The following is a 16037-nucleotide window of genomic DNA, read 5'->3' as shown; positions in this document are numbered from 1 at the left end:
CATGTATTTGATGCCAGCATCGATAGAGGTCTCTGGGACATACAGATAAGAGTTTTCCAGGGGAATTGCTCAACAACTGATGCATTCAGGCACAGAGGGAAGAGTTGAATATTAACAGAGAAACTCTGATTGCTCAGAAGGGTTGACCCTATCACTGTGAAGCTGGAAATTAGTGCTGCTGCATATATATATAAGAACAGAGGAGACCTCTCCCTGTCAGAGCTGATGAAAAAAGATCACTGAGCTGCTCAAGCAAGCCAGCACCATGAGACTGCTCCTGCTGTTCCTGCTCTCTGTTTCCTCCGTTCAGTCCCAGAGCACTCTTGACTATGACGAAGAGGTTGTAATACTGATATTGATTATTAATTAGCTATTAATAATTAATTTAATTTAATTGCATGCATGACTTCCTCAGCTTATGTGAGTTGTGGGAAAAGATAATCCAGTGCATATTCTTTTTCCGATTGAATTGTTCAAAAAATTAACTTTTTATATGTAATTCCACAATAGTTATTTTCTGAGTTTGGAGATATTTTCTTCCTATTTCTTTTTCTGTAGGGAATGAAGAATGTTTGATTAGTACGATTAGGTAAGATTAGTTATTTAGCTGAATTTATTTAGGGATACTAATTTAACAATGTTGACATATGATGTTACAGACAGTATTACGTATAAAGGAGTATAAAAATGTGTATTTAATTGTATCCTGTCTCAAAGACAGTAAAAACTTTTCTGCAGAGTCAGTAGATATTAAAAAAAAACCAAAACCAAACAAGCTACCAGTTCATACAGCTTAACATTGGAAATTAAGAGGTAACAATTGCTAAACAGAAGGAAAAGCAATGAGAATCAATATAAAATAATGGTTTAATATATATTTTTGTTTAAGTAAAATATTTTAGGGGGAAACACAATTTAGAATTTCTTATTGTTTGAAAATCCCTGTAAAAACTGTATCGGTCAGACTTTCTGACAATCTGAGCTCCTGTGTCCGCGCATTGAACACTGATAACACGAATGTGTTAAATTTCAGCAATTTTGTGTTTTCAGCAATTCTGTGTTTTGTATGCTGCTTATTTTTTAAACTCCTTGAAGCCTCTTGATACTGGATGTTTGTTATTTGGAGCTAAATCTGAGGGAGATTGGAAACGGCTGTAGGTTTTGATCAGTAGCTCAAACAATTATTAATTCAAATAGTTTTGTTTGAAAACCAGGGACCAGGCCTGTTTTCCTTATTCAGCCTCTTAGGCTTTGCCATTTCTGGTAGATATGGGGAATGTATGCATCAGAGACAGCTCTACAAACCTACTCTGAGAGATGTTATTTAATGGTTTTCCGAATTTCACCAGTTAACAACTGGTATGTGGCCTGAGACCTGATGATGTATTGGACTGTGGCCTGATTTTCTGAGACTTTACAAATATTCCTGTAGCCCAATAAAAAAACTGGGACACTGAAAATGTCCTGCTGAATACACTTGTTAGCCCCAAGGATATCTAATTACTTTTTTTTTTTTTTAATAGCATGCTATTTCAAGTTTCATGGTGCTTAGTAGCTCTGACCTATGTAAGATTTATTCCTTGGTCAAAATTGGCTATTGAAATACTATTTTACTTTGGTTTGAACACTTTTTAGTTTATCTATATCCAGGTATGGAGAGTGTGACTAGTCTTACAAGGGAGGGGATAACAATGACTTTTACATAATGTCAGTATAACATTTCCATTATGGCTTTTTCATTCAATTTCCTGGTTTTCCTTGCTGTTTAAAATACTAAATAGTGCTGAATGGATGCCTCCACCCTGTGCACCCTGTTTTGCAATAGCAATCCCAGATTCAGAGAGTTTTGTCTCCCTTTGGCTGTGCAGGACGAGAGCCCCGTGCTCAATGTTCGAGGCCACCGACCCGTGGACAAACGGCGTGAAATGGCGCCCACGCTCCGGCCTGTGGCAGCTCCCATCAGCGGGGCCGGGTACCAGCCCCGGCCCCCCAAGCGCGGGAAGCCGGGCGACAAGAAGGAACGGATCGTCTATCCTGATGCCGGAGGCTGCAAGCATCCGCTGGAGGAGCTGGTGGGTGTCTGGCTCTTGAGACAGCTGGTGACATACTGTCCTTTCCTTCTAGTACTGCCAACATGGGAGGTCTCCTTGCCTAATAAAGGACGATCATTCATTTGAAGCAGTCCAGCTTTTCTTCACTTTGCTTGGGTTTGCTAGGACTGCATTCAGGAGGATGGTATGTCAGAGTCTGTGGGATTAGTGGCACAGTCAGCCTACAGCAAAGATGGGGAGATGAGAGTTGAACCGTAATCCAGGAAAGGAAGTATTTGTGGGTTAGCCTGTGCCTTCCGCCTGGTTTTGCACAGGTAACTATTCAGGACAGGAAAAATCTTTGCAAAAGTGCTGGATTGAGTCTCAGACAGTCTTAAGGACCCTAGGGACCAAAAATTCCCCATCCTCCCATGTCTTTCTTAAAACTAGTTTCAAAATAGTAGTTTTAGTCTACGCTCAGTCACCACTGCAGCTCTTACTGCATACAAGCATGCTTGACATCCAGAATACCCCTTGCAGCAGTCTATCACACTGTCTCTGCAATGATCCCTGCTGGAAAATGCAAGCTGTAATAATGCTGGGAGGCATCTTAGTGATGGAGCACAAGTTTGAGTGTGGAAGTTGCAAACAAATGAAGTTTGGTAAAGCTTATCTAGATGCTATAATACCTGTTCTCACGTTGCAAACTTTGCTGTGTTCAAAGGTATGGCTGTTCACTGATGGGACTAGAACTTCTTTATTCACACCCCTTTTTCCTTCTTTTAAGGGAGTGCTGTGTCCAACTGGATGTGAACTGCGAACTACACTGCTAAAACAGGAAAAATCAGTTAAACCAGTTATTAATGATCTAAAAGTTAAAGTAAACACACTTTCGGAGGGCTCCTCAACTTTCTATGAATATGTGACCGTTCTAGAAGATAAATTGGTAAAGAGGCAAAAACAAAGAAAAGGTATGCTATTTCTATGAACTATTAGTGTAAATGATATTGAAGTCTTATTGGCATTCCTACAGTTACTTTTTAGTGGGACTTCTTAAAAAATTAAAAATACCATGGAATATCTAGCAAAGCAGGATTTAGTGACTGTGGCCTCTTAAATGCTTAAAAACATCCTTTGAGAGAGGCAAAGGAATGGATCTCATATTAAGGCAAGATTCATATAAGGCCTCTCGTTAACGTGTTTCCCCTTACCTGTTTTCCTATGTCCATCCAATCCCTTTATGACCAGCCTTTGGATTGGCACCATGGCTCCCTAGAAAGAAGGGAATTACTGCTCTTTGGCAGAGTAAAGCACCACTGATAAATCTATTAGGTAGCAAAGAAACAACAGTACACATGTACTTCTTCCCTGAGGTATTGGCATACCTGAGATACTTCCCTGAGAGTATCTGCATGGTTTTTACACACTGTAGAGAAGTAAGCAAAAGAAATGCCCTTCCTGCATTCCTTCTTAGTGGCACCTCAAATTGTACTTATAAACTGCTCTTCATTATTTTCTAACTGGGAAATATGTTGAAAAATAATCTGCTTTTCATCTCTCTGCTTTTCTAGACAATGATGATTTACTTTCTCAGTACAACACAGAAGTGGAATTGCAGTATAGTTATATAAAGGATAATCTGGACAATAATATCCCATCCAGCCTCAGGGTCCTTCGTGCAGTTGTGGATACTTTACATAAAAAGATACAAAAACTGGAAAATGCTATTGCAACCCAGGTGGACTACTGCCGTTCCCCATGTTCTGTTTCCTGTAACATTCCTGTGGTTTCAGGCAAAGGTACTCATTCAAATCTAATGACATATTTTCTCCCATTTATGTCACTATGCAAATTGATAGATGCATCTGAATTGATTACAATTGATTAGGGCATTAGGAAAGATGGAAATCCTAGATAAAAAAAAAAAATCTCTTCTGGATCGCTATACTGGTCTGACCAAAGATACTCTTATCCAATATCAGTCTTCATAAGTGACCAGCTGGATTTTAAAAATGTGTGCTTCAGGGCTTTTGTAAGGTGGATTTGTGACTATCATAGTTGTACTCTTGATTTTTTTCAGTCAAGAAAGGTTCTTCTTTCAAAAGCTTGTCTAATTCTAGAAGACATTGTGAGGTATACAGTGTTGCATCACTTAGTTTGAAGTTTCAGAAATTTCTCTTTGGAAAAGCTGCACAGTGCAGTATTCTTTCTTCCATCATTCATTCACTTGATGTAATACAGAAATCAAAAGTAAAATATTATCTATAAATATTTAAAACTGATCCCATATAACAGAAAACCAAAAGATAAGAAAACTGTTCAAGTTCACAGATCTTTTAGTAACAGTCTCTGTTTTATTCTTGCAGAATGTGAGGATATCATCAGAAAGGGAGGTGAGACATCCGAAATGTACCTCATCCAGCCAGATCCTTTTGTCAAGCCATACAGAGTGTACTGTGACATGGAAACAGATAATGGAGGTTAGTGTGAAATAGCTATGTTGTAATAATTTATTGATGCTACCAAAAAATCATATTAATAATTTGTATTTTATACACAGAAATATGAAGTTATGCCTTTTGTAATTACTTGATAATTAAAGCTGATTGACTCATTCAGGGAAGTCTTGTTGAGGTCATCTGCTGAATAGGATACTTCTGTAGGGAAACTGGAAATAAATTTTGTACGTATCTTACTATGGCCATCATGGAATGTGCATAGGTGAGCCAACAAGGACAGCCTGGCTCATTTCTTACCCTGCTCCAATGCACTTGACAAAAGACCAGGGCTGACCTTCAAGTTCTGCCTTTTCCACCTTTCCTTATGAAGCAAGGTTCTATTTAAGTGTGAACAAAAGGGGCAAAGCTGAGCTCAAAAGCAGTGAAAGGACCTGCTGCAAGGAGGTCCTCTGGTCCTGAGGGCTGTATCTTAATGTTTGATGCTCCTTTTGTACTGGTAATTTAGTCTAAATGCCCTTGCTTCTGCAGGCTGGACTTTGATTCAGAACCGCCAGGACGGCAGTGTTAATTTCGGAAGAGTATGGGATCAATATAAAAAAGGATTTGGAAATGTTGCAAAGAGTGGAGGGAAGAACTACTGTGATACACCAGGTAAAATACCAAGTGTAAAGAGCAGCTCTTAGTGAAAGTATTTTCTCCTATTTTTTGAAGCTCTTAGATTTTTTTAAAATTAACTAATCTCCACTACAGCAGACCTATAGGCAAATAATAAAGTTGCCTTGAAGTATATTGCAAAGTCTGTTTCACAGAGCTCTCACTTGCTCCTTCTCAGGTGAATATTGGCTTGGAAATGACAAGATCAGCCAGCTTACCAAAATAGGGCCCACTGAAGTTCTAATTGAAATGGAGGACTGGAATGGTGATAAAGTATCAGCTCATTATGGAGGTTTCACCATACAGAATGAAGGAAACAAGTATCAGCTTTCAGTTAGTAACTACAAAGGCACTGCAGGCAATGCGCTGATGGAAGGAGCATCCCAACTGCATGGAGAAAACAGGACAATGACAATTCACAATGGCATGTACTTCAGTACTTATGACAGAGACAATGATGGATGGTATGTACTTGCACTAGACATTTAAAATAAAAATAGAATTGAATGCAGAATAGTTCTGTAATTTGCCATTCGTTTTCACAGCATTTTGTAGTATGTCAAAATATATTATGTCCCTGCAAGTTAGCAGCTAAATGTCTATGCAGTTCTTTTGGCATAAGCAAGGAAAGGTAAAATTATATATTAGGTTAGTGACAGTCCACAACCAAGTAAAAAGCAAGCATGCTGAATTTTATTGATTCCATAAATGACTTGCCACAGACAAAGCAGCAAATCTGGATGCAATATATTCATAGTCAGGGACTGACAGCAGCAGTGCTGAGGACACTAAGTAGGAATATTGGTACTCACTCCAGTAAAATATAATAGGACCTAAAGAAAAAGGCAGGTAGCCTTTTTAAATGTCCATTTAAAAAGCAATGTTCTGCCTACTCACAAGACAGGAGTTTAGTTGTAAAGTACATAATAGAGCACTGTATTTCTAACCTGTGCTTAATACCTGATTACATATTCATGAATAAAGGAATTGTTTAGGTTGGAGAAGACATACATTTCTCATTGCTTTCTATCTTTAAATTTCATTGATATTGTAATTATCATTATGAACTCCAAATAACAGTAATTATCAATCAGTAAACTAAAATGACATTCCCCAAGAGGTGTAATTAAAATTTGATTTGTTTTTCTTAGCTCCTTTACCTTTTGAGTGCACCATGTAGCACACGCTTGTAATGGCCAATCCTTTGTAGAAAGTTCAAAGAGAACTTAAATTGTTTATTATGGTTTGAAAATTGCAGTACACAGGCAGGTATATGTACTCTATTGATCTGTGAGCCTATATTACAGATGTCACTCTCAATGCCTTTTTTTTTCTCCCTTCGTCAGGTTAACATTAGATCCAAGAAAACAGTGCTCCAAAGAAGATGGTGGTGGATGGTGGTACAACCGCTGCCACTCAGCCAACCCCAATGGCAGATACTACTGGGGAGGCACCTACAGCTGGGACATGGCAAAACATGGGACAGATGATGGTATCGTATGGATGAACTGGAAAGGGTCGTGGTATTCAATGAAGAAGATGAGCATGAAAATCCGGCCATACTTTCCACAGTAACCATTATCAAAATGTACAGAATCAGGGGTTTTCTTTTAGTATTTGTACATGGTTTTCTTTTAGCATGGTACTCAGTGTTATCTTTACATATGAGAACCAAATCTGTATGTACAACAATATTGTGACCTAAAGTGAAAAGCTATGTAAAATGTAAATTTAAAGCTGTCTGATGAAAATTACTTACACGTGTGTTTTTCCCATTTTTCATTTGGGCACAAGACAGAATTAACTATTATGGAATAACACTGATAAAATAAAACCAACTTGTTTCACTCTTTTACAAAGGTCTTCTGTATCTCTTTTCAAAAGGGAGAGGATTATTTCTAAATGTTTTGTAAAAACTAATGAAGTCTTAAAACTAAAGTATTCTTAATATTATTCCCAAGTATTTATGCATAATCTGGGGAGAAGGAAATGCATTCCACTAAATAAGAGGCAGTTATCTTCTTTTTTATTATAGAAGTAACAGCAACTACCTGTGTAACAAGTTGAGAAGGAATAAAAGTGAAAAGAGTATTGAACAAACCAGTAGGTCACTGGTCCCTTGGCTCAAATACTGTTGCTGGAAAAAATATGTCCTTTTCTGGTACCTGGTCATGTACTTCCTTCCACACATATATGTTTTTTTATACATTCCCTATTACAGGACTAGAATAATTAATGTCTCTAGTCATAGAGTAGTGGAGGTTGAATATTTCACCAAACCTAGTAGTCTGTGCTCCCATATGCAGGCAAAGACAAGACTTCACAACCCTGGTAGGCAGGATGAACATCTCTCAAAGGGGTCTGCCTTTCTCCATGATGGAAGAGACCCAGATCACTAGGGGTGGATGGATCCCACCTGAAACCTTTAGTGTTTATTTAATCTGTGAAGCCCAGGAGGACAAGAAGTAGGCATAATGGCAGCTTCTCACTAAAAGAGCACATGGATTTTAAGCATCCAGACAGGCCACTGAGGTTAAGGAACAAAATCTTAATGTGCAAGTGGAAACCCATTTTCCAAAAGCACAGACCCCCTTCTCACATGTGAGTGTATTTGCTCTTCAGCAATCTTTCTGAAAAGATTAGATAGTGGCTGCAATTGAAAAAGAAAGGCTAAAAGTGAGCTGCTTTACCAGTATTTGATGATCTTGTTAAATGGTATGCAACGTCAGTAAGATTAGAGGTAAGGAAATTTGCTCATGCATCTTTCTAGAAGCACAGAAATATTACTCATAATTGTGTAATTTTATGTATAAAGGTAAATACATAAAGTATAAAGGTAAATACAATGTGGTCTTCTGTAATTGTGTGACCAGTATCACTGATACTCCATGCAGCCAGCTTTTTTCTAGAAGATCCTTACCACATACTGTCAGCAAGCTGATTTAAAGCCCTTACCCTTAGAAGAATTGTTTGGCATATGTGCTGAGAAACATTCAGATAGTTCCTTATCTCGCTTTTTCTGGTTAGAATCATATCCTTTTAGTGGTTGCTAGAACATAATAGCCTGCTTTGGGAGTTGCATTTTGATGAGTTATCATGGAATTGTCTTATTTTGAAGCTACAAGTATGCATGGTAAGATCTCTAGGATTCATCAATGGGATGGAAGGTCTATGTCCATATTTTTAAAATCAAAACTTAGGAGAGTCTTAAAAGTCGGTCCTCATATGCATGCATTCCTTATCAAAGTGTACTCCATGTTAGGTGTGTGGCAAAAGTGAGAACCCACACCACCCTTGGTTCTTTTGGAGAGGTGACTCCCACTGCTGTTGTGCTCCCCTTGAAATGGAAATGAGATTGTGAATGTTGAGCTTCCTTAGACTTTCACAGGCCATGTTAGTAGAGGCAGGATTTCATTGTGAACATGCTTCTAAATATTTTTACTTATTTAACATCCCCCAAACAAAGTAAATAACTCAAACAAAAAATTTTATCTCAAGTCAATGTGTGAGCTGCCAAAGACATAGGCAAAGTTTATATCAAAAGGGTTTTTAAATCAATATTTCATTGTCAGTAAAAAATAAGGTCAAAAAAGTCCTTTTGATAATTAATAATTGTTTATTTTTTAATCTCCAAATGTGCTAAGTTGCCTTCATATTCACAGGGTAAAGGTTCATCATACATACATATATAAAAAAATCTTTTCAACTTGTAGTCATAACGCACATTAAAGGCCTTTCTACAGGGTTTCTATGGGCCTGATTTTCATTCTAACAGTTTTTAGGGAATAGTCAGAGGCTTTAAATGGCAGCCAGACTACGCCATTTTCAATCTCATAGGGGACATTGTACCTGGGGTCGTAGTGGCCCCCCAGGTAGTAAATGCCATTGAGGTTGGCAGCCTGGCAGCTGTTGTACCACCAGCCCCCCCCATACATCTCAGCACAGTTCTCCTCCCAGTGGTCCTGGTCCCGGTCAAAGGTGCTGAACTTCATCTGGGCATGGGACGTGTACTCGGTGCCCTCTTCCAGCCAGCCAGCGACCAGGGCATCCCCGGCGGTGCCCTCGTAGGAAGACACGGCAAGGGTGTACCCTTCAGCTTCAGACCCTACCCGTACAAGATACTCTGCAAACGCAGCGTTCCCATCCCAGTCCTCTAACTCTACCCGAAGGACAGACTCATTCTGAGTCAGCAAGTGTAGGTGTTCATTGCCCAGCCAAAACTCTCCTTGCCCCCTGCCATCCACGCTGCCGAAACCTTTCTTGTAGTCTTGCCAGGTCCGGTTAAAATTCACTGATCCATCCATTCTCTGTTGGATCAATAGCCATCCTCCCAAAGTGGTCTCTTGGTCGCAATAAACTGACAAAACCTTATTGGATCCCGCTGGCTTGATTTTGAAAATGCCACTTTTGGCACCAGAAGTGTGTTTCTGGCGGATATCATCACAGTCTAAAAAAAAAAGTTGATCTGGTTTGACAGAAGATATCAGCAAAATTTAATAAAAGGTTCAGAGGAATCCAAATACCAATAGCTCAGATGAAAATTGTTAAACACATCTTTGAATATGCTAGGTATAGTGACAGGCAACATTAAAAAGAATTCAGGAAAGAAAACTTTACATATTTCTTAAATTGTGAATTGTCTATGTAATACCCGAGTATTAATGAAATATTTTCCTTTTTTTTTTCTGAGGTGGTAACAGACACAGTGCTTGCATTTAATCATCACACTGTTGTACTACAGCATCTAAAATCAATGTGTCAGTTTGGTTATGGCTGGAGTTTGGCTCCATTACCTCAATAACTACCTTTCCCAGTGCTGGGTGTCCTTCGCTTCCCTCCTGATGATCTGAAGCTGCGTGCCTGAAAGTCTGGGGTATCCTCTGCACTCTGATCATGTTCCAACCCACCTAGCTGCTCATTTATTTCACGGATCTTTACTGATTTGGTTTCAAAAGTAGAGCCTCCCTTGTTCTTGGCCGCTACAGTCTTGGTGTGACTTGCACTGCCAGATGGGAATCCAGATGGCTGAAGTCTTCCAAAGTCATCTTCCTCCTCCTCTCCTAAGTCTCCAAATTTGTCTTTTCCCCCATAAGCCCCTGAGTGACCAGATACTCCTGTACCTATGTGGCTACTGCCTGTGCGTCTGCTGGTTGTGAAGCTGCTAGATCCACTAACGTGCTTAGTAGGCGTGGATGGAGAGTCAGGGGCAAAAAATGACTCTAGCTCAGGGAATACAGTCTCTAGCTTGTGCAATCCATCTGCACCACTAAAACGGTAGGTGGTCCCTTCCCCTCCAACATTTCCAGGTAAATAGGCACAATCTGAGCCATCCGAAGAGACTGTTTTCTCAACTACTTCTTCTCTAGGGCCATCAGGCCCAGAGACAATTTTTCTGGTGGTAGTTTTAGTGCATCTACGAACAGCAGAGGAGGTTTTGTCTTCCAGACTAAAGGTTTCTCTCCCATGAGGAGGAATAACTAATTTGCTGGGGTATGAAGATTCATCCCCCCTTGCTTCTGCTGTGTGATATGAGCTGTCACCTCGGGAAGGTTTTGTGTCTGTTTCTGGTCTTTCTAATACCACTTCCATCTGCTTGATGTCATTAATTATGTTCAGAGCTTGCATTTCTGGCAGAGGCTTATGCTTAAAATGATCAGGAACATTAGAGTCCTTAAGTGGCCTCATTTTCAGTGTGCTCAAGGTGGTTGTTTGAAGCTCTGGGTGCAAGTTGATGGAGTTGGCTTGGGCAAGCTGCTTCTGGATGTTGTCATAGCTTTCTTTGTCCACCTTGTAATCAAAACTTCTAGCACAGGTTCCTTTGCAAGCTCGTATCTTAATATCAATGTCCACCTACACAACCAAAAAGAAGTAATTTGGTTAGGGAGCTTTCCCAACTTTCTCAAGCAAGGATATCTTCTACTGAACAGGGGAAAGATGAGAGCTGCCCTAGTACCTCCCACCTACAGCTGAGCTTTTCCAAAGTACCATTTTGATGTCATCATAACCTTATTTCCATTGTAAATACAACATGTGCAATAGCACCATGCATGTGAGTTCCATGGAAAAGAACATTGTAGAAGGTTCCCAATCTCTGCTACCTTTATTTTTGGAGTTTAGAGGTGTCTTCATGGTTTTTGAAGGAGTGCTGCAGAGTTGGACATGGTCCATAGGGACTGGGGCGTCCATGGGGACTGGGGCAGAAATGGGTCCTCCAAAGAGAGGGGAAGACTCTCTCATGGCCCTGCTGAGGTCTGACATCTTGGGGTTACCATTGCTTTCTCAAATGATCCAAATGGTAGATTTCTGTTCTAGGAAGCAAAATGAGCCTTTGAGCAAAACCACTGTTTGTGCCATGACTTTTCCTTTCCATCAGAAGAACTGGCTGCAGCCTGGGAACGCAGGTTCTAATGCCAGCCCTAGCTGTGGGCAGCAGTGGCAGCACTGGGGATGGACAGAGCCCATCCCTTTTCTAACTACTCAGCAACTCCTTCCAGGAAAAGTGCTTCATATAGAAACAATTATCAGCAGATGGAGCATCCTTGTGGCCTAAGAGAGACGGGACTAGGAACTCACGGAACTCACGCTGGGTCCTACAGAGAAAACCAGGATGGATAGAAAGCAATTTGGGGATTTGTCTCAGCAAGTCAGGTCTTGTGAGAGTTGTAACATGTTTTCTCCCAGCTGGAGCACTGCTCACCATAATGGACCAATCCCCTTTCTGTAGCGAAGCCCTGGAAAGAATAGGAAGTGCATAGCAGACACCTACCTCTAAGCGCTTCATCTCCACCACTTGTTCCTGGATGCTGCTCTGCAGAGCTTTAATTCTGTTCACTTGAGTGACAACTCGCTGCTTTAATGTCATAATTCTCCGTCTCAGTTCTCCTGACAGGCGACCATAAGTCTCATCAAGCTCTGAAAAAAAATATCTCACAGTCAGCTATGCCCATGTGCTTTTCTTTGCTAAATATGTATCATATTTGAAAATATGTAATTAAACACATCATTGAGAACATATTTCTCATAGTACTGAGCAGATTAAATTAAGCTTTGATAACTAGTTAAGAGTCTATTAATATGATTGTTCTGATAATAATATCCAGTGCAGCCCCTACTTTCACTACGTATGGCTTATTTACAAAAAAATAGTAATTCAGTACTGGATAGTAAAACTGAGCACAAGATACTCACCCTGAGCACTGTCCAGGTTTGGTTTTAGTGCATTTACAGTTTCCACAATTATCTGATTGGACTTCTTATAGTTGTTTTGATTATCTGAAAGCAGTTTCTTGATTTTGTCTATTCTGTGACTAAACTCCTGGTCCTTTTCATCAATCAGTCCTTGCATTCTGCATCCTGATGGACATTTGGTACCCTAGAATTGAAAGATGGGAATAATTGTGCTAAAATCCTCAAGAATAAACATCATGTATAATGGAATCTGTGAAGCACATAATCAGAAACCTGACATAACCATGGGGTGTGGAACAAGTAAACCTATAGATTCCCCTCTCCTCTGTTCCTCATGGGTGAGATTTTTCTGTATATATGTATATTTCCTAAAGATCTGCTGTAAAAAGTCTGTCATCCAGTTTGAGGGAGGATGTTAGAGTCAAGTTTTTATGCCAAGTTTTCCTCAGAAAAGCTTAATGTTCTGACAGACTTAAGCTCTTTGCTAAGAAGTCATCAAATAAATGGAGCATAGAAAAGGACTGAGATGCAAGAGGCAAGAAAGAGAGAAATTAGTAGTTTATATGCAAAGACATCTAAGAAATTATTCTGAAACATTTACTGGGCATCTTGCAATCTGACTTCCTAAAAATTAACTAGTGAGTGTATGTGATTTCTAGCTACTTCTTTTCTTTTTGTCACCATTCTCTTTCTGGTGCCTTTCTTTTATGAACTCCAAAAGTGGGAATACCAAAATTCTGAAAAGAAACAATTCTTATGTTTTTCTAGGGTAAGCCTTTGTTTATTTAATCCTTTTTTTCCCAGACTTACTTTCTCTTCTCATTCTGCACCACTGCCAACTTCTCCCTGTTTCTTTTGTTTTCATTTTGCCCTTCCTTTGTTTCCCACGGGAGATGTGTGCAGGCTTCCCCGACCTGAAGTGTTACGTCAGCCCTAACCCCATGCTGGCCTGTAGCACCTGATGTAGTGATCCAGCTGATCCAGCTGTTGATCCAGCTGCTGATCCAGCTGCTGATCCAGCTGCTGATCCAGCTGAGGCCCGTGGGTGCCCCAGGGATGAGTCTCCCTTTCCCCCCAGTGTCAGTCGCTCACCCAGTCGTCATCCGCGCAGATGGGCCAGCTCTTCTCAGACTGGCAGCTGGACGGGGACTTGTGCTCCACAATCCTGGGACCACGGATTCCTGCACCTATCTGCTCAAAGGTGCTCTCTCCATCTTGTGCCTGCCAGGAGGAAAAAGGGAAGAAGTAAAACCAGGGCTCAGTGAACAGCTGTTGAGGGAGCAGAAACACAATGCTGATGTCCTCACACGCTCGGCTGGTGGGTGGCAATCACAGCCACCCAGTAAGCATCACACCCGACACTGCAAGGATTTCATTCCAACATTTCTTGTAAGATATGATATTAATAAGTTGTAAGTTATGATCTCTTGTAAGTTATGACATCTTGTAAGATATGATCTCTTAAAATTAATGCTTTTATGTAGTGAGCTAGTGATGCTCAGGATATATTTATGATAATATCATTCCACAGAAACAGTTTGTTCTGTGTGGAAATATAAAATTAACTTGAAATTAGCCTGAAACTGGAAAATTAAAATAAATACTTAAAAAATACTATTCCCATTAGCTGCAATACTGCAAAATTCTTATTGTCACTTTACCAAGTTCAGTCTACACAAAGGTAGCTTACAGATATATGAGTTTTTCCACTAGTGTTTCTGATTTTAATCACAATTGCTAACTGGAAGCTTGTAGCATGGTTTTGTCTGACGAAAAGTGCAAGAAAGCTACTAACACAATTTAAAAAACAATTTCAGTGATGAATTTATTTCACTGTGTTAGTGGAAAGAAGAAAAATAAATACGCTGAGGTTGTTTTCAAATCTGAGAAGAAAAAGTGATATACAAGCTAATTCCAGGCCGAAACACAATAAAGATTCCTTATCACTTAGTAAAAGCCATAACTTTTTTTTCCATTTTTGTTTTTCATTAAAGAAAGCTGTGTTTAAGATATAATTAGGTCTGACTGGAATCCTCTGTGCACCTTTTGTGCTTTTTAAACATTATAATGAATGCTTGAAAATATTAATGACTACTTCTTATTATGATTGGTGATTAATTCTGAAGCTGAGAAAGTGATCTTAATTCTAATCTCCAGGGTCAGAACTACTCTGAGGAACTGGAATGTTTTAATTAAAATCAGCAGATTCAAATTCAGTAGTTTGATTCATTCATTATTTGATTAATGGCCCAAGTGCCTCCTAAAAGTAGCACATATATCTAAAAATGTCCTTTAGGCATATGACTGCTTCTGTTTTGTCCCAACTTCTTCCTATAATTTCTGTCATTTGTTAAAACAAGCATTTTCTTTTTTTAAAAAAGTCACAAACTAAATTGTAAAGAATATAACATAAGATTATGGACTGAGTCCTCAATGGGAAAAAAATAAAAGTTATATTAGCACAGGTGAAAATCAATTTTATCTCCTTCCTTATCAATAATTTGATTCTTACTTAGTTGTAGTTTAAGCTGATGTTGCTGGTATAAGAATCCTTGTTTTTAAATGTGTCTTTCATAATAAAGGTATTGTGTGTCATTTGTAGGTAGAAGATCCTGCTGAAATAATGTCCAAAGGAAAGCACAATTCATCCCAATAAACATGAAAATTTCTGAATGGCTGGAGCCACTAGCATCCAGCTAGTTATGTTTAAGACTTAGAGCATCGCCAATGAATGTTTGAATTCATGTTAAGGGATTTGCTTTGCTGCTCCTGAAGCCTAGCAGATTCAGCAAAACCAAGTTAAGCAAAACTACAGAGGGCCGGATACTCCAAAAGTACTGATGAAACTTCATCAATGAAGTGGTTACAGTAAGCTGCTGCATATGTGTGTGCACTGAATTTTACAAGCTAGGTGATAGACAAAATTTATCTATCTCATGAATGAACATTAAATAAATGCTTACTATTCAAAATAGAAAGACACAAAAAGAATCAAGTAAGCAAATTCATACCCAGGCTATGCTGAGGCACAGGAGAGCACAGAGGATCCTCACAGGTACCATCTTCAGGAGAAGAGCAAGAACTCTGACTGAAAGGATGCTCTTTGCCACTCTTTTGGTGCAATTTAAACCTGAATGAAAAGCTGAGATTAATCATTATGTTCCCTTCTGTTTGTAGAAAAAACAAACATGCCCCCCTCCCCCTTTGGTGATTACTTAAGGCCTCTTGCACAAGTTTCTGGTGTTATTTGCTCCAGATAAGTTTGTTCAATGCTGACATGCGGGCAACACCAAGAATTCCAGGAAAAAAAAGTCTGTCTAAAACTATTTCTTGTAATTTGACAGTCAACCAAGATGTATGTCAGCACTAGTGGGATCCAGCAGTGCTTACCTGCTGGAAAACACATACTCAGTGTGATGGGCATTTAACTGCATAAACAAAGAGCTGATATTTGAAAAAGGAAGTCATTGCTTTGCCTGCATGTTGGTGTTGAACATAATATACTGAGGTCCATGGAGAATCTCTGTCTCAAATGGAAAAAAATTCAATTTTTGACTCTACAATAGACACAAAAGTCTAGTGAAAAATCACAAGCTTGTGATCTCCATGCTCAGGAGCACAAAAATTGCAGGTGCAACCTTTGTGGGTTCTCCTTGGACATACAGTCATGGACTGTGCTTTACCACAGGATCACATATGACATTTC

The 16037-nt window shown here is 39.4% G+C and overlaps 2 protein-coding genes across 2 annotated transcripts; one reads left to right on the top strand and one right to left on the bottom strand.

Annotated features, from left to right (window-relative positions):
• The first annotated feature begins 202 nt into the window (after positions 1–202).
• Positions 203–7002, top strand: FGB (fibrinogen beta chain). Its single transcript, XM_021530166.2, has 8 exons — positions 203–340; positions 1869–2072; positions 2818–3001; positions 3602–3829; positions 4397–4510; positions 5018–5140; positions 5322–5607; positions 6490–7002. Exons 1-8 carry the CDS (start codon positions 266–268, stop codon positions 6716–6718), a joined length of 1443 nt encoding a protein of 480 aa, XP_021385841.1. The 5' UTR covers positions 203–265; the 3' UTR covers positions 6719–7002.
• A 1737-nt stretch (positions 7003–8739) lies between these two features.
• Positions 8740–15461, bottom strand: FGA (fibrinogen alpha chain). Its single transcript, XM_021530165.2, has 6 exons — positions 15343–15461; positions 13424–13552; positions 12332–12515; positions 11910–12055; positions 9949–10993; positions 8740–9590 (listed from the first exon to the last, which is right to left on the bottom strand). Exons 1-6 carry the CDS (start codon positions 15391–15393, stop codon positions 8881–8883), a joined length of 2265 nt encoding a protein of 754 aa, XP_021385840.2. The 5' UTR covers positions 15394–15461; the 3' UTR covers positions 8740–8880.
• Positions 15462–16037: the final 576 nt, after the last annotated feature.

This window comes from Lonchura striata, chromosome 4, assembly GCF_046129695.1.
Source record: "Lonchura striata isolate bLonStr1 chromosome 4, bLonStr1.mat, whole genome shotgun sequence".
Lineage (NCBI taxonomy): Eukaryota > Metazoa > Chordata > Aves > Passeriformes > Estrildidae > Lonchura > Lonchura striata.
Note: the sequence above shows the minus strand (reverse complement) of the source record. Positions and strands in the feature narration are given on the sequence as shown.

What these genes read in the sequence shown, in the direction of transcription:
- FGA (XM_021530165.2), bottom strand. Translation starts at nt 15,393, where the DNA reads ATGGTACCTGTGAGGATCCTCTGTGCTCTCCTGTGCCTCAGCATAGCC. An exon ending in TCTGCGCGGATGACGACTGG is followed by an intron (nt 12,516 to 13,423) that starts GTGAGCGACTGA and finishes TTTCAATTCTAG; the next exon opens with GGTACCAAATGTCCATCAGG. An exon ending in GACACCCAGCACTGGGAAAG is followed by an intron (nt 9,591 to 9,948) that starts GTAGTTATTGAG and finishes TTTTTTTTTTAG; the next exon opens with ACTGTGATGATATCCGCCAG.
- FGB (XM_021530166.2), top strand. Translation starts at nt 266, where the DNA reads ATGAGACTGCTCCTGCTGTTCCTGCTCTCTGTTTCCTCCGTTCAGTCC. An exon ending in CTCTTGACTATGACGAAGAG is followed by an intron (nt 341 to 1,868) that starts GTTGTAATACTG and finishes TTGGCTGTGCAG; the next exon opens with GACGAGAGCCCCGTGCTCAA. An exon ending in CATGGAAACAGATAATGGAG is followed by an intron (nt 4,511 to 5,017) that starts GTTAGTGTGAAA and finishes TTGCTTCTGCAG; the next exon opens with GCTGGACTTTGATTCAGAAC.